The sequence below is a fragment of the Siniperca chuatsi genome, linkage group LG3 (genome assembly GCF_020085105.1).
Source record: "Siniperca chuatsi isolate FFG_IHB_CAS linkage group LG3, ASM2008510v1, whole genome shotgun sequence".
Taxonomy (NCBI): Eukaryota; Metazoa; Chordata; class Actinopteri; order Centrarchiformes; family Sinipercidae; genus Siniperca; species Siniperca chuatsi.
The window spans coordinates 11436709-11463742 of record NC_058044.1 but is presented as its reverse complement, the minus strand read 5'-3'; the positions used below and the strand labels follow the sequence as shown (position 1 = coordinate 11463742).

Below are 27034 nucleotides of genomic sequence, written 5' to 3'. Positions count from 1 at the left end.
TTGAAACAGCATGCAAGCCACAGGTTGTGAAAGACTGGTAGGGAAAAAATCCACTTTCCCAAGGAAGGACAAGTGTTGAAATGCATCTGAATGTTGCACTGTGGTGCACAAATGATTTATGATCAATCTATCCTCTAATTTGCTTGCTGGTTTATCTCACCAGCATTGTCGAGTTCGGTCAACTCTCCCTTGGATATCAGAATTCACAGAGCTCTTTTGGTGGGCTGAGTGCACCACAAGAACATAAAGGCTCAGTTCATTTAGCATCTTAATAAAAAACATGCCGCATGGCTTCTATGTCTTGGCCTGTAAAATCATAACAACCTTACTAATCAAAGCCATTGTGTCAAAGGAATACTGATTCCAGTTGTGGCATAATATTGGCAAGACATCACATTTCCTTCTTTATATTCCCCTGCCAAAGGCTAAATAAAAAAGTCAGCATTTTACAGCAAATTAGTACAAACTGAACATCTATTAGCAGTGACGTCAAACACCTGCTCATGCAGGCCTCCATTCGACTAACAGTATTGTGTATTTATGTACAGTACTTAAAAAACACACCCCTAAATTAAAGGGTCGGTTCACCAAAATTACAAAACAACATATTTTTCTCACTTACCCCTTGTTGCATCCAGCCATGCAAATAGTTTTGTTTTTTTTTGTCCAGGTTTTGAGACATCAGTGTCTAAGATTTACCACCACAACCTCATTACAATGGAGGTGAATGGACTTTCATTTGTGGTGTTAAAACAAAAGACAAAGAGCCAACAGCCATGCTAGCAGCTTGGTGAGGCTGTACAGGTACAGTTAGGCACTGTTAGGTAGAGTGGTGCTTTGAGCATGCAAACATGCTCATACTGCAATGCTAACATGACGATGGAGCACAGATATTATGTATCCCATGTTTCCCAAGATGATGGCAGTAGAGGAAAAGTCAAGGAATAACCAAAGTTATAACAGCTCATTCTGAGGGGGACATGCATTTCTGTACAAAATGATGGCAATCCATCCAATAGTTGTTGAGATACTTTAGTCTGGACCAAAGTGGTGGACTGACCAACCTAACAACAGACCAACATTGCCAAATTGCTAAAAATTACATCAGCAATGTGTCTTTCCAGAAACAATGAGCAGGTTACTCTTTACTGTCCACAGACCTCACTATGGACAGTTTTCATCGGAACTACTTTCTAGTGAAGACATATTGCCTCTGAAAACAGCTAACAGTGTGTTCTGTCAATTATTCCGAGTCACAGGCCACTGATGCTGTGAGTTTCGTTTTTAAAATTCGGCTACAGTGTTCGTCTCTTTCAGGCCATTGCCATGCACAGAATTCAAACTTCTGCTTATAGACTTGTTAAATAAAAGACGCCACTTTACAGACAAAACACTGCTTCTCTGACAAAGAGAGGATGGATTAGCAGCAGAGGGAAACATTTTATCAGTCTTTGTACATCTCAAGTCATGTAAGTATACTTAAAGTCCTTGGTGGTCCAATACTGCTATCAGCATCTGGAATGTAGCACAGTGGGGAATGCACCGAACAAGTTCCGTTCTGTATCTTTGCAATTAGCTGAAGATAAACTTGGGTTTTACACTGTCCTGATTTATCCTTTGTTTCCTAAATTATTTACAAAATGATCTTTCCCACAAGACAGTACAAACATGTAGCCTGTGTTTATGGTCACTGACTTTGGTTAATTTGTTGTCTGCTTTAAATGGGGGGAGTATGAAGATAATGAGGCAATGTTTATGTTTTTGAGTGTTTAATGGTAATAGGCCTGCAACTGTTTGTGTGTTTGGTGCTCTTGTGAGGATGGGTTTACGCACAAGTGTGCAGGACATCTGTAGGTTTCAGACTATATGAGAGACAGCTTGTCTGTTCAAGTGTCAATGTGACGGAGGGTTTGAGGAATGGGAGGGGAACATACAGTGGCAGACAGGGCAGTGACCCCATCCGTCTGAGATAAAACCTGCTGAGAGAGGTCTGAGGTCGGGAACGCAACTGCTCAATCACACGCAGTGTGTTTACATGCACTTTCATAACCGGGTTATTGTCAGATTTCTGCATTAACTTGATTTTTTGAAGTTGTGTAAATGAGAAATCTGTTTTTCTCAATCAGGTGAAGAGATTAAGAGAAACCTGGGTAAAACAGCTTGATTACTACCAAAGATATATGATTTCTTGGCCATGTATACACTTATTTATGTTTCTAATAGGGTTTTTACGTGTGCCCATGTATGTGTATACATTTGCACAGCAAGTAAAAACTGTTCACTGAATCTGTTCTCCAAATGCTCCTACAATGAATTAAAGAAAAATAAAAAACTCATTCAGCTGCAGTCACATATTACACGCCTGTCTTTGCTCAAACATATGGTAGAAGGAATGGTAGATTTTACATTAACCAGGTTATTTCAGTGCATATAAAACACATTCTGTGATTCCCTAATTGAACTTGATTTTTCCCAGTATCTTGTGTTCTTGTGTGCATGAAAAACGCAGTGACTGACTCAAACCTGCCATAACTGGGGCCAACATGGAGACCACCTTCTGACACGCTCACTCTGCAACTAATGAGAACCTTAAGGCCATGAGGAGGCAAAACACATTTGAATAATATGCAGTTGCGCATGACCAATTTGGAGACTTTGTAGCTATTAAAGTGTTGGGTGATTCATAAAGAGTAATAGCAAGGGCAAGGTGGAAATGCACCTGGATATAAATAATGAAACATTGTGATGTCACACTGAGTTTAGAGCAAGTGAGGCTAACAAAAGCAGTAGCGAATCTGGCACATTACAGTTTTCAAGCTGTTGCATCAAAGCTACCACCAAATACCTTCCATGGCTAGTATGAACCAAAAACACAAAGGAGACCACAGTTTGAATTACATTTAGGGTGGCAATATGAAAATGTATACTGTAATAACTGGGCAGTGTTTTCTAGCAGACGTACCTTGGACTAACTGAAAGGGATTAGAACAAAAACATCCTGACAGGAGAGGCTGGCACATTATAAAAATGACTCATGCTTGGTAACCAGATCCCAGACAAAGGGGAAGTTTTCACTTCAGCTTTTTTGATATAAAAGAACAAGGGCCACACAAGGAAATATTACTCTGAAATGAGACCTCAAAACGATTCCCTGGGACAATAAAACACAGTGGGTTCCCAAACAGTGACCTTTGTATGGAAGGATGAAAGGAAAAAATCTCAAAACTGATTCCACACCACACCTAACTGCCTTCTTGGGAGCGTCTGTTCCATTTGCCTCTTTTCCTTCAGTTGTAAAATGATCCAGAGACTGTGTAGACCGGGATTTCACAAGTGACCACAAGCCCTGAGAAAACCATATAATGTCCACTTTTGAGAGAACTTGTACAGCACTGCACTATCATACTAATCATCCTTCCAAACTCACGCTGAGGACCACCTTGAGAGCTACATTTCCAAATAACGGAAGGAATGGATAAAATACTTTCCACTTGCTTAATCTAAATACGGGTGGAATTGATTAATCTGGCCGGTGTGTCTACTAGCCTTTTTGTTTAAATGATAAGAGTTCAATGTACAGTACGTGGCAGTAAAGCAACACTGCAGGCAAGTCTCCTCAGATGAAATGTTGAAGTTTAGAGTGAGAATTGATGCCTTCCATATCCAGCAAGCAAGCAAGAATTTGGGGCAGAAACGGTCTGAAAATAATCTCTTAACGAGCAAATCGGCAACAGAAAAAAATGGCATTAGAATGTCATGCCATTTGATATCACCTGTTCTTCTTACCTGTCTGTATTTAAAAGAATAACACAAGTACAGCATGCACTCGCTGTACTTCTTTACGCTAAATATTTTCACTTGAGCTGATCTGCCCAAAGGCAAGTTTATAGCCAGCTAATGACATTGGTGGGCCCTCATTTATCAAACGTTTTAGATAGTACATTTGAAAAAACACTGTCTTGCAGGTGCGCATATGCACACACAAACACACACACACTCCTCTGCCTGGCTTATTCAGATGCCATGAGATGAGAGGAGCACTCAATAGTTCGGGCCTACCTGATGGAGAGCCTGAGAGGCCAAACAGGAACAGATGGGCTGAGGACGGCGGGGTACTGGGAATGAGGGAGTCAAGGGAGGGAAAGAAGGGAGAGAGCATCGACAGTCAGGGACCACCATCATTGCTGCCCACACCAGACTACACTTACCACCACTAGCCCACCCGCCCCCATCCCATCCCACCAAATTCATTTGCAGCGCAGTGATTCTTGACTGTAATGAATCTGCAATTTGCACACATATGTACCCTAACATGGTACTACTTTGGGATCTTTTAACCCCCCGATGGAAACATTTACAAACAAGTGGCCACAAAGAGTCATCAATCTGCACATTAACCTCTTACTTGCCTTTTGGGGATTGTGCTATTCTCTATTATAGGGTTCAGAGAGGACCAAAGAAACTTAAACTGGAAGGAAATGGAAATAGTCCCCTTTCAAAGCAGACTACAGAGGCAATTAGCCAAGTACTAACAGGACTGAGCTATGGTCACTTCAACCCTTGCCTTCCTTTTGCTTTAAGATTAGAAAAGACATGATCAAATGAAGTAAGAGATGTGAGACCCTTTAGAGGTAGAATGACCACTTCTAAGCCACTTCTGTGCCTACACATCTGGAAAAGCATCTATCTGAAGCAAATGACTGATCAGTTTCCTGTACGGAGCTATGCAAGTCAGTGCTGCTGTATTTCTCTCCCTGGAACTATATCATTGTATTTGTGTGTATTTGCATGCATCAAGCATTGAGTATCGCGTAAACAGTGACAGGACACTTCATCTTCTAGACTTGTGCAACCCGGTATGTGTCTCGTGCCACCATGCCAGGGAGCCCTGGGTGGCTTCAGTTACTCATGCCATGTGTATACTTTAGCCAAACAAGGCCTAAGGACACTCCAGGGTGGTACAGAGGAAGGAGGGGCGAGGAAGCTAAAGGCGAAGTAGTGTGGTCCGATGGTTGAAGCCAGTGATTTAGAGGCTGTTGATACCGGGCAGACGGCCCAGGCTCAGTCACTGACTCACTGTAGATGACGCTGCATAAGTCACTACACTTAAAATGTCCTCATGTGTTTAGAAATGTTCAAGTGGAAATCAGGCGCGCTCACACAGCTGGAAATCGCTACTGGATCTGATTTTCTTGTTTCTCTCTCGCTTTTCCCTAAAGCTTTCATAAACAGATGGCAGAGGCTCATTAAGCTGTTGTCAGGACTATTAATGACATTGTGAACACTTTCCGAGCTCTGTATGCCTTAAGGCTTGCGATTGCCAAAGCTGGGCCATTAAAGAAGGTGTGAGAGTAACACAATGCTGGTGTGTGCAGCAAGGTGAGGGATGAAAGCCATGAAAGAAAAGTACACACATGGTTGAATGGCTGTTAGCAGTGGGCTGACATTAATGATTTCATGTGAGTGGTGGAGCTGAGAAAAACTGTATAATTTAACGTGATTTCAACACTGTAGGACTGGAACTTCGGAATGCATTGACCCTGCAATGCTACATTGGGTGTATTCTGTGTGCTTTGTATGTGCTATAGTTCTATGGTAGTGGTACACTACAGTCATACTGTACTGTCAGATAAGTACTTGCCACTAGTACTGCTTTCAGATAATACCTTTGTGATACTTTTCTATGCAAGTTTACAAAAGATTTATAGTGTCAAACTCCTGACAAGAGTCTACAGCCCACTTGCGGGTGTGTGAGGCTGTATTAGGCACAGCAGTGCTTTTAGTTAAATGCTAACATCAGCATGCTAATATGCTCACAATGACAAGGCTAACATGCTCATATTAATCAGGTATAATGTTTGCCATGTTCACCATCTTAGTTTAACATGTTAACATGCTCACATTTGCCAATTGGCACTAAACACAAAGTACTGAGGCAGATGGTAATGTCATTAGTTTTGCAGGTCATAAACCAAAGTATTGGACTAATTGAACAAAATGGAAATTGCGACCTGATGATGGCGCTGGGTGAAAAGTCAGGGAATCAGTCAATGAACTGTAATCAAGCAATTACAGTTTCTTCAGAGGGGAATATGAATATGTGTACCAAATTTCTTTGCAATCCATCCAGTAGTTGTTGAGACATTTCACTTAAAGCCAAAAATATGAACATGCTGGTGCTAGAGGAAAGGTCTGGAGATCATCAAAGTCATTAGGATTCATCCTCTGACATCCATGAATGCACAAAATTTCATGGCAATCCATCAAATTATTATTGAGATATTTCAGTCTGGAACAAAGTGGTGGACTGACAGACAGACAGAAACAACAAAGTTGTGCTAAAAATCTAATAATTTGAAAACAGAATTGTCACAGACAGAGGCTGAATTTCTGATTCAAACATATTTAAAAATCATAGCAACATGACAAGTTTAAAATAGACTGATTCCAATTCTACAGCTATTTGGAAAAGACGTTCTGTTCTGTTCATGTTCATAGATTATTACTGAGTCAAATAATGGCTAGAAATCCCACTTTTCTTGCAGCTCCACAGATGAATTCCGCTGGACCCACAGCTAAGTGTTGGCCACCTCTAACAGCATTCGGAGACAGCTTTAGGTGGACTTATGAACTGTGAGGTGTGAGGTAGTGGTTTCGCCTGCTTGGAATGGAAAAATTGAAAAAGCACAAATGGAGTTCTGTCATCAGCCCTGTTGTGTATGCTCATGATTACGATGCTGAGTTATGTAGCAAACAATGCAGAAACAGAGTGGACAGAGAGAACAGAGTAAACTTTCAACATCTCCTCTGTCTGGGAAACAGTGGAGGCGGCAATGAGAGCTTGCAGAGCTCCAGACTCATGTTGTTGATCCTTATGTGGTCACACGCAAACCTAACCATCATCCTCTGGGATATCCTCTCAGAGGGTCAGACTGTGAGTGCATGAGAATTCCCCCATTGACCCCGCAGAAATAAAAGGGCAGAGCAGGTGGGAATCTTTTCAGGGAATTATCATGTTAATGTTTTATTTATATCAATATTGAGTTAAAAGAATGATGCTAATGAGCCAAACGAAAGCAAAGTGAGCTTTAGAATTCCTCTCTACACCTGAAATGTGATACAATAAAAACCTAATTACTTTTGAATAATGTGGAGAGCAAGTATTGCAAGAGAAGACACTTTATATGGCTGTTTGCTTATTTCTTCATGTGCATGCATGTGTGTGTGTGTGTGTGTGTGTCTGTGTGTATCTGCTCTGAGTCTGAGCCTCACATAGACTCAGCGTAGAACTGCGGTCTGACGAACTGTGATTCTCTCTAATGGTCTATCTCTCCCAGCAGATGTACTCCTCTCTGCTCCACAGCTGCATCCCACATGTTTTCATGCTGTTTGACAATGCAGTTATACTCTTTTTCTCTGCATGGAGCTCTAGTGTTGTTGGTGGTAGTGGTGGTGGCAGATTCCTTCTCTACATATGGTCTTGTTCCTTCTCTCCTTTACATCCAGAATACTTCAGTAGCACTTTGGCTATACTTGGTCCTGAAATGTCTCCAGTTGGGTAACGTAAAGAATGTAGAGGGTGGGGGGTCAGATCTGGCAGGGTCTGCCACGGCTTCATAGCACACACAGTCATTTCCATAATTGCCCACAATCAAACCAACCCCTCCTGGATTCCTCCCGCTCCAGATTCCTGTAGATAAGCTGAGCTGGGGCTCTGGTGAGTGCCGGAGACCCCCAAGTAAGAACAGGTGCCGCTAATGTAACTGATTTCAGATTCTCTCTGTATCCAAAAAAAAAAGGGGGGGGGGGGGCTGTTGTTTCTCCAGTAATTGCCATGGTTGGACATTCCCTTTCGGATCACTATCGTGGGACTTTTCTGAAGAGGGGAATGAAAGAGGATTTGTCCCACATTTGGTTTGGTATTATCAGGAGCCAAATTAAGATGCCTTACAGTATGTACAACTGTAGGGCAACAAATTGCTGGGCATCATGTCATAGTGATTGATTCACATTGTAGCCAATTTTCCACTGCCTAACACATGTAATTCTTTATTCTGCGGCTACCAGAATAAACCTTTTAGACCATATTTAGAAACAAAGTCAAACACCCATGACACAGTTTGTGATGATAATATTCTCCATTTTCATAATGTCAGTGTCTTGCAGAAATCTCCATGCCTCTCCCATAAGCTTGGTTATTCAAGTACTTGCGGATCATTTTTCAAATATTTTCTAGACTTGGCTCATGTACATGGCTCATGAAGTACCTCCAACATTTGGATAGAAGTGGAAGATGTATTCAGATTCCTAAAAGTACCAATACCACAAGGTCAAAATATTCACCTTAAAAAGTGAAAAAAATAAAAATAAAGTCACCTTACATAAGCAAAAGAACAAAAATATTATCAGAAAAATGTATTTAAAGCATCAAAAGTAAAAGTACTCAATATACAAAAGAATGGTAAGAGTTATCTTATTATATATTATATCATTGCATTATTATTACTGACTATATGCTTTGTATATAAAATCTGAATCTGCAGAGTAACTATAGCCTATCTGTCAAAAAAAGTAATGGAGTAAAAAGTGCAATATTTTATTTTATATAGTACAAGTAGAATTCGTGCTTGAGTAACTGTACTTAGTTACATTCCACCACTGAAAGACGGCTATCTTATATGTATATATAGATATATAAATATCACTCATATTATATTACCGGTTACCAATCAAGAAATAAGTGGTTATATTTTGTTTACATCATACATTAAAGGGTGAAGTAGACTTGAGTAATAATTGTCTTTACTTTTTCGGTCGCTTGAGCCCAGCAGTGAGTCTCCCGCCGCCTCCACTCTCCGTCCTCCGCTCTACCAGGTAACTGTTTACCTCGACGTGGACGCGACTGTGGCCACATGCGCGCACCCGAGGAGTCATACGTCACCGTGCTCGCTCCTCTTCTCGCGCGCTGGTTAAAAAGAAGGAGGAAAGAGCACGGGAAAACATGTGAGCGGTCTGAGGACTTTAGTGAGAGACAACTTTTATGTCTTATATGTTTTTTTTGAGCCCGTGCATGCACAAACCGCCGTGCTGTGCTTAAAAGGAATTACATCTAAAGGACCCTCACGGCTCTTTTGCAGTTCACGGTGTTGTTGGGTTTTGACTTTTTGTGTTCATCAGGATAAATTGTGTTATTGTTTTGCTTTTATTTTATTTTTTATTTTTTTTTACATTTCTGAGTTGTATTATATAAGCAAAAGCAACAATAATTTATTTTTAAACACCTTTGTTTTTATAGCAGTGAATTAAATTTAGTACACCTGCTCTGATAAACACCATATTTGTAATTTTCTTGTAGTAAGGCTTCTGCTGCTTGGAGAAATATAGCCCAAATAAAATATAGCCTATATATTACATTGCAGGTTAACCCCACTCTTTAGGGAAAAAAGGGGCATATCTTGCGCTTTTTTGTTGTACTTTCATATTTCTGGTTTATTTTATGATTTTTTAAACTATGAAGCATTTGCAATTTGTGCTCGTCCTGGCCATCGCGGTCAACGTGTGGGAATGCGGAGACGCAAAATTCGGCGAGAGGGGAGAAATTAGCCCCAGGAGGAGAAGATGTTACGACGGAAGCTTGCCCAAGCGGCTGAAGAAAAGGGAGCGAAAAGTGTTGCTTGACGGCAGCAGCAGCGGAGAAGTTTGCCACAGGTTGTACCCTCGTGTGTCCTGCTGTCCCACCAGGAGAGCCGCCTATCAGATCCTGCACCGCAGGGATGCCAGGGTAGGTTAATGTCCATACACCACGGTGTATTTTCTTCCAATTAAGGCACTGGGCTTTACTGCTAAAATGCCTCAGGAGATGCATTTACAACCCTTGTGTATTGTCATTCCGCCTCTTATTGCCGACAGCTGAATTTGGGGATGGTGAGGGGAAATTGCCCCGGGCCATGCTGCCTCTGAGTGTCCCGATGAAAAAGTCTTATTTTAACATTCCTCCAGGGACATATAATGCGTCTATGGTACTTTGTGTTTACCTATTGCCTATAGGTTCGCCTTGCAAAATCCCCATTTGTGACAAATAGCCTGCTGTATGTCTTTACTCTTATTTTATCATGATTTATGTGTTTAGTCTCATAAGATATCGCTGTAATATCCTTATATCATCTTCTTATAGCAACTTATTTTGCTCGTATAGGATCTGCCTATCTTGTCTGTGTATTGTTTACATGTTTCTTTTTTGCATACCAGATCTGAAACTGAACGAATTAACAGGTTTCGAGGATAAATGTTAATTTTGTTTACCGGGTGTCTTGCTTTACACAATCTGGTGCAACTCTAATTCAGCTGTCCAATGCGCTTCAGCGTTACCATGGTAATCACTCGCCGATTTACGTTACTTCTCGCCACAGTCAGCCAGAACTGTCAGGAGAAAGCGGTACTAGCTAAACTGTTGAACCGTTTACCCGAAAAGGTAGGAGCTCGGTTGTACTTTTTATCAACCGTCGACCTTTTTTATCGCAACTGGGAGCTGATAGCAAACTGTTTTCTTGTTTCTTTAACAGCCATTTCTTCTCAGCGGTTTTTCGGCGTTAACGTACAGAATATGTACCGGGCACGCGCTTTTACGTAACACTCTTGACCGTTATGGCATCGACCGAAGTGATAAAATAAGTGTTAAAATATCATGTAAGCTAGGGTTTTAAACCTATGCTCAGTTTCCGTGGGGGAAAGGCAGGAAAAAAAGCGAATGTATGCGCCAAACTTGTAGCGGATTCCGTTGGATCCTCACCGGGCCCTTCTCATGTAAACCACTCCTCGAATCATTCAGTGGCTGGGTGGTATCTTACTTTGTGTTGCGACAAAAAGCCATATTGCATCATTTAATTTGCTCAAGTCATGCAAATAAGAGGGGGGAAACTCAATAGGACGAACTCGACTTCTCCTCCTCCCCACTACACTGCCCACACACGGAGCTCGTTCTGATTATGGCAAAAGAATAACAACAACACCATTGTGTTTGTTGGTTTCACTAATGGGAGAAGCTGGAGAACATCACTCTCCCCCAGTCATCAGCCCTGTCCAAGTGTTAATGCCTTTGACAGGGTGTGTGCCCTTCAGTATATACCCCTGCCAACCAACTTACACCTATTCCCTGAGGATAAGTGTTTTGTAAAAGCCTAGTGTTGCCTACATGAGTGCTCTTCCCGTCTCTGACCATATGAGGATTGAAGAGCGTCACAAGTTTTTTGCAATTGAAAGATTTTTTCCAAGTGTGGCATTGTATAGTAATATGTTTGTTCTGGCAATTTCATTGGCAAAAGCCATTATGCAAATGCTTTCGTAGAAAGAAGTAATCCTGTAACAGCTGTTCTCCCACATGAAGCCATGCATTGCAGGTTGGTGTGATGCCAAATTTAGAAAATGTAATGTAAACATCTGAAATAGCCTGGGAGTACATTTATGACAAATTTATTTTCTTACGCTATTATAACTCCATGTTTGTTTGATTTTGACTCTGTTCTTGACCTGCTTTAGCGTGTCCTCAGCAAAAGTGCAACAGCTGAGCCTCATTGCCATTTTCTCCCTGCTTTTGAGGAACATACTCACTGAGATTCAGCAAAAGACAACAAACAAAGGTCCACTTGTTCTGGTTTGGATGATGGCAACATTGGAGCCCATCCCAGCAACATATGGACACAGGGCATGGCTGAGAGCACACAAATGCTACTCTCCGTGGACCTTGTGCCAGCCCATGGCACACAGAATCAATGGGCAATTTAGAGCAGGAGGGCAGGCATGCCCACAACACTACATGGCATGAATGTAGAGGGCACGGAGACAGAGGAACACACCACACATACAGGGTCATAGCCAGCCTGGAGCTCCCTTTTTTGAGGAAAACGTCAACAATTAGATAAAATAAAGAACACAAGTGGGATTAAGATCAGAGTTTAACTATGGAACCTCAAATAGCCTAGAATTTCTTTCCCTCTTAAATTTGTCAGTTGTACTGCCTTTTGTGATGAGGGTACTGTATATGTTAGTATATTTTTCAGGTAGACCCTCAAGGTTTTGCCAGAGGTTCTGCCACCTGTTGGGTAAACACAGCTCTGAATAACTTCTCATCAGAAGATCCTTTCCTCAGTTGCAGTTTGTTCCGCAGTCAGAGCGAAGTGTAAGACATCCATATGCTGGCCTTGGGTCCGCTGGTCTAATTGACTTCGACAGACTGCTAATTTGTTGATACCAGAGTGGGAATGATGTGCCTGTCTATCTCTAAATTGGTGTTTACACATGGACCTCACACAGAGCAAAGAACAACCAGCCTGCCTGCCTGCCTGCCTGTCTGGCTGCCCAAGCAGCACTGCTCTTGACCTAAAACAGATTACATTGTGTTTTATTACAGCTAATTTGTTACGTAAATAATCCTGCTAATTTCTTTTGGATTAACTCTTTGTGTACTTTTGTGTAATGACCCCAAGTCAGGCTTTGAGGCTATTATTTGGCTTCATTCATTTCATGCCCGAGATCTGTTAGACATGGGGATTGTAATTTGACTTTAACTGTTTATGAATTTGGGTAAGTAGGCAGTGAATGAGATGATTTCTTTGTTTATTTCTCCAAACAGACAGGGTGTTCCAACCTCAATGTTTAACAAATTGGTATGGTATTGGTATGCTATAGTGTTGGATAGTACAGAAAATGTTGTTAGGATATAAATGTGAAAACATTTCACTTCAGCTTTAAAATGTCCAATTGCAGGGCTTTGTTATAATTCCGTTTGTGTACATGAAATAGTAAAAACTCTAAAAGAACTGTTTCAGTGGCAAAATTAGTGTCTTTGCAGTGTGAATGGTGTGAACGTTCATGCAGATCATGGAGATGCTGCAGACTTTCACACTATGGAAGTGACTGCCTGTCTCCCTCCTCATTCTTCATTCTACAGATGATGCTATGAAAAAAAGAAAGTTGCTGTGTGAACCAACTGTTCAGCACAATACCAACCCTAACAATAACTATCCAAACTAACGACATGTCAAATTTGCAAATCATGTAGAATATAAACTCCATGATGACATTGACGTCTAGCATATGATGTGGCATGTGAATTAATGGGTTTATGACAGAAAAGTGTTGTTAACTTACAGTTGTCATCTGAATTTGCTGTTGTAACTTTAGAGTATTTGTGTTAAGTAGAGGTGTGTGGTAACTGGGGTCAGATTAGCTAATTTAGGGCTGTTAAATGGTAAAGTCTGGTGAGGGCTGGAAAGTGCTTAGGCATCTGTATATTTTATTGTAGGAACGATTTAAACATATATATATATATATATATAAAACAGTGAAAAGGTTAGGTAAAAACTATCAAGGGCTAAAATTTGCCTTAAAAAGGTAATTTGGACTCCCTGGGATCATTTGGAAGCATCTCATTTTGTGTAGTTATAGTCCTTGAAAATCTCAAACAGTGTCTTAAGTTGTCAGGAATTTATGATAATGAAGATTTTGAAAATGCACCCTACAATCTAAACTTTCCCTACTTCATAGTGTAATGTTTATGATGTTATATCACCAAACGTCATGCTAATCCTAAACTACATGGTGGCTTGCCTGTGTGAATTGAAGTAAGAAGAAAAAGTTAACAGCCCACCATTTTAATCATTGGTCCTTGTTGTGTGTGGTCTCCAGATTTTCTCCACCAATAACACCGAATGTGGACGTCTCCTGGAGGAGATCAAGTGTGCTCGCTGCTCTCCCAATGCCCAGGTGTTGTTCCACTCCTTGGACATGGATAAGATGCCACACAGGGAGCCAGACCTGCCGCGGCTCTGCCAGGACTTCTGCCGCGAGTTCTACTACACCTGCAGGGGGCAAATACCAGGTAATTACACAGATAATAATGTGACTTGAGTTATAGCCCCTGTGTGGTTACCTGGTGATACACACGCAAACATATACACATGAATAGAGTAAGTAAAAGTAGGCATATGCTATATTTGCTAATTTCAATCTCTCATATATTTAAAATGAAACTTACACGTCTGATTGTGATGAATTAAAATTCACAGCAGGCTTCATTTCTCATTGAGACTCAGCCTGCACATGTAGAACTGGCAGATTTTTGGACTTATGCAAGAAGTGGTGCGTCAGTAGTCTGGTCTGTGAATATTTATTTATCTAGCTCTTACCTCATCTGACCTCACCTCCATTTGTTGCTGAGCTTGTCTCACCCGTTTGCTTGCTTGCTGTCTCGCTCCTTGCTTTACTGTGGCACTTTAATGCATCAGTAAAATGACTCGCCACACGCTGCCTATACAGACACAACACCAGTTTGCTGACTAGTCTGCAGACTGATCTAGCACATTTGTTCTAGCAAATAGCAGAGCAATATTTGTGCTTTTTATGACGCAGTATTCAGTCTAGCAGTGTTTATGGCACCAGGTGCAGAAACTCTTGTTCTCTTGTCTCTGTTAGATTTGTTTGGATCATGCAAGTTTATTTTAATCAGCATAAATTTGCAAACATTTAACTTTTTTGAAGACCTTGAGTGTAGTAATAATACACAGATTTGAGGCTTTTCCTGACATGTGAATGGAAAATATTTGATTTGCAAAGGTGGGCGTGAAAACAAATTTCTCACATGTAGCAAAAGCCAGCCCAGCCTGACCAGTGTACCAGAAAACTGGACTGGAGCAAAATGAACTATTTTATGATCTGCTCCTGGATACTGCTCACCAGACTCAACTCCCGGGGTTTATTCTGTATTCGGGATGCATAAGCACCCTAGCTGTGGTCTAGACATGACTGCCCGGCTCCTTGCCTACCTCAGACATAAACTGTCACTTAAAAACCTGTGTCTCATACTCTGCCACCAGTATGTTTTCATTTGAGTAGTAAGTTCACATGAGTCTAAACATTGTTGCTTTACTAGCCCCTGTCATCTCTGACTATGAGATGGCAAACTCCACAGAACCGGGAAAGAAAACAAATTGATGCAACCGTTTTCCTTATGGTACAGCTAAATGATAGGAACCCTTCTGCCTCCTGAAAGCATTTGGTCTTTAGAAGAATTTCCTTTGAAGGGTTGCAAGATCACAGGTACCTGTGCCTTCAGAGTGCATACCAAACATGATCAAACATTTTCTGCTCCAGCCAAGTCTCCTTCCAATCTCTGTCGCCACAAACAGATTAGATCGGATGAGATTTGCAAACAGAGAGGAGATTCAAACACACTTGTCTGTAACCCACCCACATGGTATGCTGCAACTCAAGTCAAATATCAAACACATACATTCCATGAGTCCATCCTCGTCGGCATCTAATGGCCTTCTGGCATATCTTGTACAACACTTGACTTACAATTGAGGTTCGCGAGTGGGGCTCCACAGAGCATAGAGAGAGGGAAGAGGAAGAAGATTTGTCTGGAGTTACATTACTCGCTCATGAGCTGACAGACATATGGGCTCAGAGAGTCAAACCAAAAAAGCTAAGAGAGGAATCCAGAGAAGAATCCCCCCTCCCTGTCGTGCTCCCCCCCAACCCTCCACAGATCAGCATATGTGGTGACGAATGACACATTTATTTTTCTACAAAGGTTGTGTGTATGTAAAACTGCTGAAGTGCATCAAGATGTCAAGTACTTTGGGTGGGCCACCCAGGTTGCCTTGGAAGATAACCAGATGGAAGTATAACTTTAGCACTGGGGAGCCGGGAATATGGACAGAGTTCTGTCTTTCGCTCTCCCTTTCTCTCTCTTTATCCCCTTCTTCACTCTCTCTCTCTCTTTTTTCTTTTGCATGCTCTTCCTCTTCCCCTTTACTTGGTTTATACTCTTTTCCAACCTTTTTTCTGTTAGTACACACAGTACAATAAAGGTGGAACATGTTGTCAAAGTTTGTGGATTTACAATACCTTACAATAAATTTTAAATTTTAAAAATACACACCCTACTAAATACAGTAAGATTAATTAGATTAAATCATATTGCAGAGAGAAATCTCTCCCAAAAAGTTAAATGCATTGTTTGCATAAATATTAACAATTGTATTGGCATTTTTTTAAAATGTGGCTCTGTCATGCGAGGCAGTTACAGTGAATATAACCACAAACATAAACAGACAATATGATATGTCCTTAACATTTGCTAATCAGAAATCGCTGGCCAAAGGTATTAAAATGAAACAGTAGCATTTACAGCATCCATAACTGTCGTCCTGCTCCCATGAAACTTCCTACCGGCCCTTGACTAGGCCATGTACTTAGCCCCTATTTCTCCATAAAGACATTTACTGCCTTGACTCTCACTTCTGCCTGGAGGCCTCCAACCTTCCCCGTACTCCTCTTTTCTCATATCTTCCTTTCACTCATCCCCCCTCCCTGCACCCGAGGTCCCCAACCAGCATGGTTAAGATAACTGCAGACACAAGTGGGTGGGTGGTATATCCAGAGCTGTGTGTGTTTCTATGTGTGTTTGATCTTCATGTTGTGTTTAGATGTTTGAGGGGATATCCTATCACCTCCAGTATTTGGTGTGGTCAGCGCTTGCGGTCGGTGTGACAGGAGAGGGAGATGAAAGGAGGGACAGGGAGAGTCCTGTTTGTGTTTTTATCACTGGTGTATTTGCTCTCCTCTGTCCTCTGCGGGATTGACTAAAGGAAACAATATTGGCAAGATTGTTTTTAGGTCGCAAAGGGCCTCTGAGACCCACTGCACACTTTGCTTATTGCCGGGAATAATGTTGTGACTGCACAGGCTGGAGGCGTAGCTGTGTGTGACTGCCATGTTTATGCAGATCACTTTTTGCTCTGGCACTAAAACATTTTAGGTAAACCAGCAGGCCAAAGGGAATAAGGAATGATGTGATGGCAGTTTTACCTTGAATTGAACATGCTAAATTAGTAGAATACAATCAGTAAGTCAAGCCAAGTCAAGTGAATTTTATTTATATAGCCCAACATCGCAAATCACAAATTTGTCTCAAGGGGCTTCACAATCTGTGCAGCATACGACACCTTCTATCCTTTGACCCGCGATTTGGATATGGTAAAACTCTCCAAAAAACCTGCCTCTTCCAGGACAGACATACAATAGATGCTGTGTGTACAGAATAGACCCACATAGTAAAATTACATTATGGACAATCAGGATGACAAAATTATAGATAGATAGATTGAAACATATTTGAAGAATTTGGATCCAGGAGGACGTCACGCAACTTCCAGGTGCCACCAAACAGATAGGACCCGAGCAACACAACCTCCTTTCCACTATGGAGACCTGGAAAGAGGACAGATAGGAGAAAGGAAACAAACACACACAAGGGAGAGAGAGACAAGAGGAGAGGCTGAATCTCCTGGAGGACAAAGATCCAGATCCAAACATCTGGAATAAGGCACCGACAGCCAGGGGAGAGAGAGAGGTCCCAGGATGGCCGATGGTCCAGCACAGATAAGCTTGAGTGAAAAGAGAGGAATAGGAGGAGAAAATAGGGAGAGAGGGAGGAGAGAGAGAGAGATAGATAGATAGATAGACACTCAGTTTGATGCTCAAGTGCTTGTGGGACAACAAACAAATGGACGTGGACTATAAGTACTAGGCTTAATAGATTCATTGAAACTGAGACTGACCCACTGTGAGGATAATGGTAACAGGTACAATACCTGAAGTAATAAAAGAACAAGCAACTAACTGAAAGTTAAGGTGAAAAGTTGAGTTTTATGTTAGGATTTAAAGGCTTCAACAGAGTCAGACTGTCTGATGTCAGCAATGAAAAGGCCCTGCAGCCTGCTGACTTCTTTTTAAACTCTGGGGACAGACAGGCGCCCTGTATTCTGAGAGCGGAGAGCATGGGATGGAATATAAGGTTTAAGGAGATCAGACAGGTATGAAGGGGTGTGCCCATTTACAATTTTGTAAGTCATCAGAAGCACCTTGAAGTCTGATCTGACATGAATAGGGAAACAATGAAGGGAAGCTAAGATTAGTATAATATGGTTGAATTTTCTAGCTGCAGCATTCTGATTCATTTGAAGACTCTTAGTACTTGTATGCAGCAGGCCTGAAAACAAAACTTTATAATAATCAAGTCTGGATGAAACAAAGGTGTGAATTAGCTATGTTGCGTAGGTGAAAAAAGGTGGTCGATTCTTTGCTGTCAAACTTCGAGAAATCACATAGTTGTTGAGAGTTACTGTTACTTGATCAAACTGGTGTCTGTGTCGAACCAGCATCTCAGTTCAGAATTTAGGAGCAAGAAATTATGTGACATCCACTTTTTCACAGCAGACAAGCAGGCCTCTAATTTGATAACTTGGGTATGATCATCTGCCTTTACAAGCACATACAGAGTATCATCAGCATAGCAGTGGAAATTAATTCCATGACTGCTTAAGGCCCTCTGCTTATCTCTTATAAAGAGAGAAAAGCAGAGGGCCAAGAACAAAGTCATGAGGTACTCCATATTTCACATCAGAAAATTTTGATGTAGTATTTTGCCAGTTTAAATGTCGTCCTACAAATAGCCTTATAAAGAGAACTATTCTTATGTTAAACTCTGCTACCATCATTTCACATTCTTTGATCTATTCCAGTAAATATGTGAGTTTCCCATTCTTTCTGTATGTGGGGTGTGAGCAGAGCCTCTAGGCCAGCTGGATGAGGGGAATATGACTTGTTTTGTCTCGTTTCACTACCAGGGAGACATATTGGTTGCAGTAAAAACCAAAATACTCTTGACAGGAGTTTAAATGGGATATCCAGTTCAATACTTCAAGTAATCATATAGAAGGCTCTTCTTGCTTTGTACCTCACATCTTTCAGAATCATGTTGAAACTGCCTGTTGAGTTTATATTGTTGAGTGAAGTTATATGTCATTTTTTTTTTTTTTTACAGATATAGCATCTTTCTCAAGAAAACTACTTTGGGGATGTCACTAAACAACAAGACACCAAGCCAACCCTCAAATGACCCAAGAGCCAGCTGATATATGATATTTTTGTGCCAAAGAGAGAAAGTTACAGCCCTGATTACACCTGACCTTGCTTTGGGTGTATTTCAAATTCTTTATTATCACTGAGTGCTATGTTGCTGAACAGACTTCAAAGAAAGCCAGTCTCAGAGTCATTTCCATAGGAATCCATTAGGACTAGTGCACCACCATCTAAATAATGCAATATGCATATGAAGTATCTTTTCTCATGCAAAATAATGACAGCGTAAACTGAAATTGAGAATGCAATCTTTTTGCTCTGTGGAGGAGGCATAGTTCACTGCAGAGCCCTGTCTAATCTGTGAGCCATTTGGTTTGGCCCACTTTCTCTTCACTTGTTCATTTCAGCCCAGTCTAGCCAGGATCTTGGTTTGGCTCATCAAGCATAACTCTAACCCTCCCAACACACAAGCACATCACATCCTTTCTCTTTTCCTCTGTCTCTCTCTAACTCTTTTGTCCTCTCTTGCGCATTCTCATGCATGCAGACACAGATTGTACAGCCACACACACACACCCACAGAACTTAAGTACCATAAAAACAATGTTAGAAGAATATTCTTTGGATTTAGCCGTCTACATGAGCCCAGTATATGAAGTAATTTAACCATGCAGTATTTACAGTAAGTGTAAGACCCTCTGTCTATGTCTGTATCTGTTGTATTTGCTAGAACTGTTCCAGGCCGATGTGGATGAGTTCTGCCAATACTATGGAAGGAGAGATACCAGTCTGTGCTTTCCAGATTTTCAACGAAAGCAACCACAAGGACAAGATTCCAACTACTTGGGAGATGAGAAAATAGAAGATATCAGCAGGTTTGTAGCATGATTTACCATGTTTTATTCCAATTTAGGATTTACTTATGCTATGGAATCTGAACATATTATTATTTTGAATGAGCTTTGGCTAGTTCTTAAATGTGTTTCAGTCAAGTGAACTTTTCTTTTCAGGCTTCATTAGTACTCATAAGTTCATATTCATGACATACAGCTGTGGTTTTTATGTCTTTATAGAAACAGGCATAGCCTTGGTCACATGTTTTAGGTTCACTGGTCCATTTTGACATGGTCCATACTCTCAAACAGAAATGCTTTGCCATTTCTCCTTTAATGCTAAAGTTTGTCCAGACTCCATTTGCTCAGCTTTGCTCACATAATGAAAATGCTTATCCTGTGTCATTCTAGTTGCCTCCCTTACTGCAAAGGTCTGTACATCACAGAGGGCTTTGCCCTTTTGTCCATGGGGCGATGCCTTTCATCTCAGTTTTCCCTGAGGCAAGAAGGCCAAACTGCATGTGCACCTGAATAGCAGCAACCAACATTCAGTCAAATACCTTCCAAAAGTTAGAGTCAGGGGCTCATTTCTCGCTTCTGCGCCTTGTCCTCTGAGAGGTATACTCAGGTAAATGACAGTGAGCAGGACTCTCTTACGTTAAAGGCTGGGTGAAAGTGCCAAAATTATGTCACAGTTGTTGGCTAGCATTATAGCCTTTGTTTTTGGGAATTAAGATGCAGAGCTCAAGTGCTCATGTATTCCTCACGCAATGCACAGAGGGAGTGGTTGGTGGACTTTCTGGTATTTTCATGGCTGGTGGCATGTAGCTCACCCTGGGAGCACATAGAAAACAGGATAGGACAAGAAAGAATCTATCATTAAACATTACCAGTGGGTGTGTTAGTTGGTTATGGGCTGGTATCAGTTGTGGCCAAAGCAAGTTTTAGTTGTCCTATAATGTTTTACAGCTCTGAATAAAATGTGTCCTATGCATTCTTAGGATATTATAATTTGTAACACAGATGATGACTTTCACAGTGTAAACTACACATCTATGTAGAATTATGAGTCACCAGCCAGGTAAATCTACATACAACACAGAAGTTTGGATGTTTAGTTTGCAACATCTGGTGCTTGTTGTGCAAGATTTGATCAAGAGAACTGGTGAATCTTTCGTATCAGACTTTGTCACTCAGAATCAAGACTGCAGATGGAAATCACTGTGCTTGCTGCCTTCAGGTGGCTGTAGAGGGAGGTATACAACAGAAATACAGCCCATACAGCACATAGCTGTTACACTTTATGGATGCTGTAAATGTAACATGCTGGAAACTGGATTTTTGATGTGCATTTAAATGTGTCTATTGGTTAAGAATGTATAGTGAGTATAAAGTAAAATAAACAAAGCATTCATAAAACATACAAAATCCTCCACCAACTAAAGTGGTGAAAATAGCACAGATAAGTTAGATAATTTTAGGTTAAACTGTTGTTATATCTTATTGCTGATTATTTTATGCTTCTTTTGAAATCTACTTCTTCAAATTCTGTCATCCCCCTTCTACCTTATAACTGGATTATTAACCGCCACCATTAGCCTCTGACCTTTTGTATCTCCCTTGTTACCCAGGAAACACAAACACAACTGCTACTGTGCCCAGGAGGTGTTGAGTGGTCTGAGGCAGCCGGTGTCCGTGGTGCACTGTGGGGATGGATCCCAGCGGCTTTTTGTCCTGGAGAGGGAGGGAATTGTCAGGATACTCAACCATGACCTCGAGCTAATCAAGGAGCCCTTCCTGGACATCCACAAGCTGGTGCAGATCGGCCTGAAGGTAGGATTGAGCCTGCCTTCATAGTGTTAACAGTGTTGGAGTAATGACAGAGGTATTATGATAACATGGATATAATTTGAGCAAAGATTTAAACAGGAAAGAGAAAAGGAAAGGAACTTGGCTGATGGAGTATGAAATATTGTTTGCTACATTGCTAGAGTAAGGAAGTAATGTGGCGGAGCCACAATTCTTTACAACACAACTGTTTGCACCTATGTAAACGTATGAGGGACATCTCCAGCCAAGACAAATCCCTTAAAAGTGGTGCCTGCTCACTATTAGTATTTAATTATATAATTACACCAAACAAGCAGTCATTTATCAAATGTGATTGTGGCTAATCATTACGTTATTATCTGCTAATTAACTGTACATACAGCACACATTGTGCTCATTGCTAATTTTCTGCTAATTCTCACAAGATGGGTTAATGGCTTTCTTAATCTCTCCCATATTGTTCCTATAAGGGTTCTAATACCCCACATGGTGACTTACCCAATACTTTACATAGTGACTAACTCAATACCCCACATGATGACTGGAATGAAAACTGTCCCAGGTTTAAATTGTAACCTTGTCTACACTCTTTATTCACTTCAACAAAGACTTTTTTATCGGATGTCCATCCTATCTTTTTGCTTTCTGATGCTGTCTTAGTGTTAAATAATGAGGGGTGAGTGATATATATATATATATATATATATATATATATATATATGAGTGAAGAGCTAAAAGACTGGTATGTCTGTATTTCTGACAGGAATTAGCACCTATGTAGCATTTACCTTGTTCACTTAATCCCCTTCCATCATGAAAGTCTGCCTGCCAGAAGAGAGGACATGATAGGATATTACGGGTCAAGGGGCAAATAAACATGTGTTCTACTTCTGTTTGGCTTTGCTTCCTGTCTGAAAAAAATAAACACAGGCAAGGCAGTAAAAGAAAATAAAGGTTCACATGAAGTATCTTTTCTCATTTATATCTTCTGAGCCTTATGCACATTTTTGGAAATAATTATATCAGTTGTGTCATAGAGTAGGTGTATTTTCAGCCAACTTTGTGTTGTGGTGCCAGTTCTTAAAATATCTTTTTGACATTGGAAATATAAGACTTAGACATAAATTGTTGGTAATATGACTCATTCTTTAGGCCTTAGAATTCTCTATGGATATCTCTATTGCAAAGACTCAGGGTCATGTCTTGATATTTTTTATCCGTAATCCTCACTGCTTCTCAGATTTTGAATTTGAGGATTGTTCAGAAATTGTTTAGATCACACAAGATGGGTTAGCTGGGTTGTTTGTGGGGCACACTCCCAGACAGGAAGTTTATCTATCACGCATGCCTCCTGCTCCTCCACTGACAAGACCCTTTGCTTACAAGTAGTCAAACGGAGCACAGCAATTGAATATGCAAGTGCCCCCTGCGGGATGCTCTCACTGCTCTGCTGTGCTGTCTTATCATCATTCAATCCAAACTTGTTGTTGATATAGTGATCATTATGACAATTAGATGTGGCTCAAGCCCCCCGCAGGCCCCAGGAGTCCTATTCTGTGATGCTGGCTGCCAGAACGGGCTCCCAGCCACATGGGGTGAACAGAACCAAGGGAAGGCTAAGGTGTTTACTGGCAGCATCAACAGGATGGAAGTGCCTTTATACAGACAGAGGAACCCAGGCCCCCAGGAGACAGGGCAGATAACAGGTTTATCATCAGCTCCATGCACATGCTTTGATTGTAATGTTCTGTGTTTCCTTCTGCTCTTCTGTCCCCTTCCTTCCATGGATCCCCCCAGTGCCAATTAAGCTGAACTGCACAGAAACAATACTGTGCTGTGGTGGTGTGGGCTCCTAGCTGCGCTGTGGGTGTTCTTCTCCTGAAATTCAATCTCTATACTCCAGTCCCCCCCAGCCACCCACCACACACACTCACACATACCCACACACTCACACATACCCATGTCATCATTACAGTGGTCTCTCCACAACTGGCTCACATAACACACACCTTTAACATAATGGTGAATTGTGAACAAATCTCCTGATTGGACAGAGCCCTGCTACGGGATGTGGTTCAGATTTGGTGCATGCAGCCGATTTTGACCGTTCTTACTAAGTCCTGACCGATACTGGATTTTTGAGTCCAATACCAATATGGATACTTGAGACTGCAATAACACTCAAGCTGCCAATATTTGTATATTTGTATTTTTCATATAAAAAAATACAGTATATAAAAGGATATATTATAGAATATAAATTTAAGTGATCAGATAAAACATTAGGTCTAAATAGTATTCTATAAACAGTACAATACTAAATGAAATTATTTAAAGCAATTTTTTGGCAAGTTTGTAAAATGTATAAATAGCCAATTACGGTAATTTGAGTTACTCAAATGTTTCACAAATCTCGTGGGTTTGAGGACACAACACCACGTTCATTCTATATGCCAGTGCCACACATGCCCAGGTGGGTTCAGGTTGTGTATGACTCCATCTTCTTAGATGAACATGTTTTATTGGTAGCAGTGATTTGAGCATACAAGAGTTATATAAAACTTTATAGAGAAGTAAATGACAAAAAATTTAACACAATTAAACATGACAACAACTACAATTATCCTTGAACATGTTTGAAGCTTGAGCATCTGCTCATACAATGACAGCATCTTGTACTGCACAACCTCAGAAAAGACACTCGAGAGTAGCATGTGTGATAGTGACAGTGAGTTTTATAAATTAAGACATCTGTGAGCAGCAACCCAAAGCCTGACAGTCCAGTGACTTGTATTAGCCTGTTTAACAGGGGCGAGGGGGCCTGCAATAAAATATTTCACTGTTAAAACAAATAAGTCACAGCATGTTGTTCTTTCTGTCCCTGCTCCACTGACAGCTGCTCTGCATTCTCAGCGGCTTAGAGCTGCTCTCATACAGACTAAAATAAGTGGCCTCATCTTCACTATTTACTCTGACTAGAAGCAAAGGCAGGGTCAAACTCATACTACAGTGGGATGCCTGCTAGTGAAAGATGAAATGTTAACAAATGTAGCAGTTAGTCAAAAAATTATCTATTCTATGAATTTTATGGCCCAGATGACGGATTATATCTTATTCTTGGCTGGTGGGAGGATTAATATATCATGGGATCGCTGTGTGCTTGTTATAGGATTTATGTATCAGCAGGTGGAGGAGTTGCAGTGGAGATTAGATTCTCATTGCAAAAGACAAAAGCAGAGAATACTACACAGGAGGTGTGTGTATTGTCTGTGTGTGTGAGGGAGGTGTGAGCGTTGCTGCTTCAGGTAGTCTTTGAGTGAAGGGCGTAGACATTGTTTTGCTCCAATCAACTAATGTGGAATGTCTTTCGGTGGAGGAATGCCCACGAGCCAGTGAGGAAGGATCAAAAGGTTCAGGGTAACAATGCATGAGCCAACACATGCGTCACTAGGACTCAAAGACAGCTGCCCCTGCAGAATTGGAAATCGTAGCATTGTGTGTGTCTCTGCCTCCACCACTCAGATAGGACCAGTATTCTATGTAATGCACCGTGAGATGTGAGATAACAACCGCCCCTCATCCCTGCACCTCACTTTCCCAGCTTTTCTGTGGAATGACGCCAACACTTTGACAGTGCCAAAGCCGGAGCCCCAGAGAACAGAATTGGAGGGAAAAGAGGAATGCAGAGGCAGGTGTTTCTGAAAAATGAAGAGATAATTCCTCATGAGAGATTCAATCAGAACCCCCTATCTGGCTGTGGAAGAATGATGGCAGTCATAAAAAACACAAAGATGTTCAAGGGAAAAATGGAGGGAATGTGTTTTAAGTTGACACATCAGAGTTGTTTGTATAGTTAGAGGTTTGGAGATGGCAGGCATTATAATCAGCAACATTAACATCTGTAGTTAAGAAATTATGAAGGTAAAGTATTTGCAATAAAACAGAGAATCTTGCAGCTTATCCCGAAATCGTCCCTCATCTTCATCCATATGTACTGTAGGTGAAAGAACCCCAAGTTAATTAAATGACATCAATATTGCATAACACACCGTAGTATAAAAGTGCGCACATGGTACTGTAGTAGTTGATAAAATGTACTATGACACAAGGCAGAGCAACACTCCTAAATCTAACTACAGCTTTTGAACTGAAAATGTAGAACCTAAAACCCCTGAAAGTTCCCTTTGCAGCTGAGAATTTGTGAAACTTGCAGTTTGTACATTCTCTAAATGAGCTTGTTTGTACAGTATATTGGTTTTTAAGCCGTGCCGAGAATATCTTACCTACTGCAGCTCTGGCAGCAGTTTTGCCGTGATCAATGCTCAGGAGCCACAGGTTGGCACTTTGTCTTCTTTTAATCAAGGTACCTCCTTGAATTGGCTCTGCAGTGAAAGGCTTTCTAATGCAGTGTTTGTTTCTTGTGGCTCCGGTGCCAACTCTGCTGTTCGCTTGCTGCTGAAGGAGCTAGTCATTAGCAAAGGGAGCTAATATTTCAGCCCATTTAACCACTGTGTATCTTGGTGGTCCCCCTTTGGCTCTGGATGTCGGCCTCTTTGGAATTGTGGTCTTTGACCCACTCCCTATGGTGAATTTATTTTGGGGATTTGGGTTGCTGCATCCCCAAATCCAACATATGGATCCAGCATTTCAAGGTGAGGTTGAGAATTTCTCTTTCTAAAATGAAACTTTTTGGCATTCTTTGGCAAAGTTCTGTCACCTCTGCTCCAATTAACATCCAGCTGTACAGTGTGCATCCACTCCCACATAACTCCTTTTTTATTAGACTTCAATGATCTGACTTTTAGTAGTACTCATAAATTTTTTGTGGAGGAACTCTGCCTTTTGGGGTGGAGATTTATTTGTCAACTTTCACAACATTTCACTTTTATATTCAGATTGATAGAACCCCTGTGGCTTATCATGTGGGTCTCTGTTGTTGCTCAGTGGTACTTCAAGTACATTCCTTTGCAAAGAGTCATCTCTTTTGCATTTGCATGTGGCCTATGTCACTGCTGTGTTTGACTGGGCCGGGTCTGACGCAGTCCAAACAGAACTACGAGATCCAGTCCACCAATTTATGATGTGTGTTCCTTGGCCTCTGACATAGACTACACCTATCCAGAGCCTGCCACATATGTCCAAACCAAGATATATATATTTTTTCTGAATTCCTCTTTTTATTGTTTTGAGAGGGAATACCTCTATGATGAGACAGCTGTGTTAATTGACATAATACTTGTTTGTTTGCCATGAGTAAGATAACTTCTCTGCATGATGCTCACTTTTGCTTTTTTTTTAAATTTTCTCAGTGAAAGAAAAAAAAGAATCAAGCTGTTTTTTCAGGGATACAATCACACAGGGACCACTTTATAACCATTCTTCACACCTAAGCCTAGCATTCTGTTCATTCTTTTGTCAAGAAGAAATAGTGAGGGAGAGTACAACAT

At 41.0% G+C, this 27034-nt stretch overlaps 1 protein-coding gene across 1 annotated transcript in view; it reads left to right on the top strand.

Moving 5' to 3' along the window:
• Positions 1 to 8979: 8979 nt before the first annotated feature.
• LOC122873424 (hedgehog interacting protein) overlaps positions 8980 to 27034 on the top strand; it is a 34891-nt gene continuing 16836 nt past the window's right edge. The window contains exons 1-4 of the mRNA XM_044190109.1: positions 8980 to 9781; positions 13684 to 13876; positions 19655 to 19799; positions 21389 to 21590. Of these exons, the coding sequence (XP_044046044.1) occupies positions 9512 to 9781; positions 13684 to 13876; positions 19655 to 19799; positions 21389 to 21590 (810 nt within the window). The 5' untranslated portion in view covers positions 8980 to 9511. The remainder of the gene's footprint in view (positions 9782 to 13683; positions 13877 to 19654; positions 19800 to 21388; positions 21591 to 27034) is intronic.